At 43.1% G+C, this 1,083-nt stretch overlaps 1 protein-coding gene across 1 annotated transcript in view; it reads right to left on the reverse strand.

The window, feature by feature from the left end:
* The window catches only part of LOC111963719 (MAP7 domain-containing protein 2-like), a 24,874-nt gene that overhangs the window by 11,205 nt on the left and 12,586 nt on the right, over positions 1 to 1,083 (reverse strand). Inside the window, exon 6 of the mRNA XM_023987218.2 lies at positions 992 to 1,072. Within this exon, the coding sequence (XP_023842986.1) occupies positions 992 to 1,072 (81 nt within the window). The remainder of the gene's footprint in view (positions 1 to 991; positions 1,073 to 1,083) is intronic.

Below are 1,083 nucleotides of genomic sequence, written 5' to 3' on the forward strand. Positions count from 1 at the left end.
AGTAGTAGTAGTAGTAGTACTAGTGGTGATAGTAGTAGTACTAGTGGTGGTGGTAGTAGTAGTAGTACTAGTGGTGATAGTAGTAGTAGTAGTAGTAGTAGTGGTGATAGTAATAGTACTAGTGGTGATAGTAGTAGTACTAGTGATGATAGTAGTAGTAGTAGTAATACTAGTGGTGATAGTAGTAGAAGGAGTATTAGTAGTACTTGTATGTAAAACTGGTGGACTACCTGTTCCTGTGCATGTTGAATGGCAAATACTGCTCGTCACTTCATTATTATTGGTTTATGTTTTCCAAATACTCATGGGGATAGGATGGGCTCTATACAACACTGAGTATTTCAATGGGTGATATTACAGATTGGTAAGATGCAGAAAGAAACATTGCGAATGTCAAACCTCAACCAAAGTGTTGTGACTGAGTGACATATACTTTCAATGAGGAGCGACAAGGAGGTTTCAAACAATGAAAAGGAGGAAGTGAAGTGATGTACATGTGCCGTGGCCCCTAATGCCTGTCCTTTCCTAATGGATCTCTTGTTTACTTTCTTCTCTGTGTATCCTTAAACCCTACATCTCTATTGTTATCCCTTGCTGTCTCTTTTGCTCGACCCGGATCGACTTGCAAGTGCCAAAAGACAACTAAGATATCAAAATACCCAAGCTGAGCACCAATACCTACACATACCCTCACACATACACACGTAAAAAATATATTGATAAAAGCAGCAATTATACAACAGCAATGTACACTTGTACATTAGTAATTGTTCCAGGCACACGACTCCTCCCACACATCCTCATGCTTCCAGATACACTTTCTGATTCAGCTGTTGCACATGCATTCTGGGAAATATACATAAAACCTTTGAGTCGGCATGACATTTCCCTCGAACCAAACAGCCAATGAGAGCAGTGGTCACTGTGGGGTGGAGAGCAGGATGGGGGACAGGGGATTGGTGGACCGAACGGGAGGGGTTCATAACATTACCGGATTCGCTGGCAGCAGGAAAGGGGGCGGCGAGTTCATGGGGAAAGGTGGAGGCGGGGAGAGGGGCATTCTCACAGTCACCTATAGGCAGC

Source organism: Salvelinus sp. IW2-2015, linkage group LG5, assembly GCF_002910315.2.
Source record: "Salvelinus sp. IW2-2015 linkage group LG5, ASM291031v2, whole genome shotgun sequence".
Classification (NCBI taxonomy): domain Eukaryota; kingdom Metazoa; phylum Chordata; class Actinopteri; order Salmoniformes; family Salmonidae; genus Salvelinus; species Salvelinus sp. IW2-2015.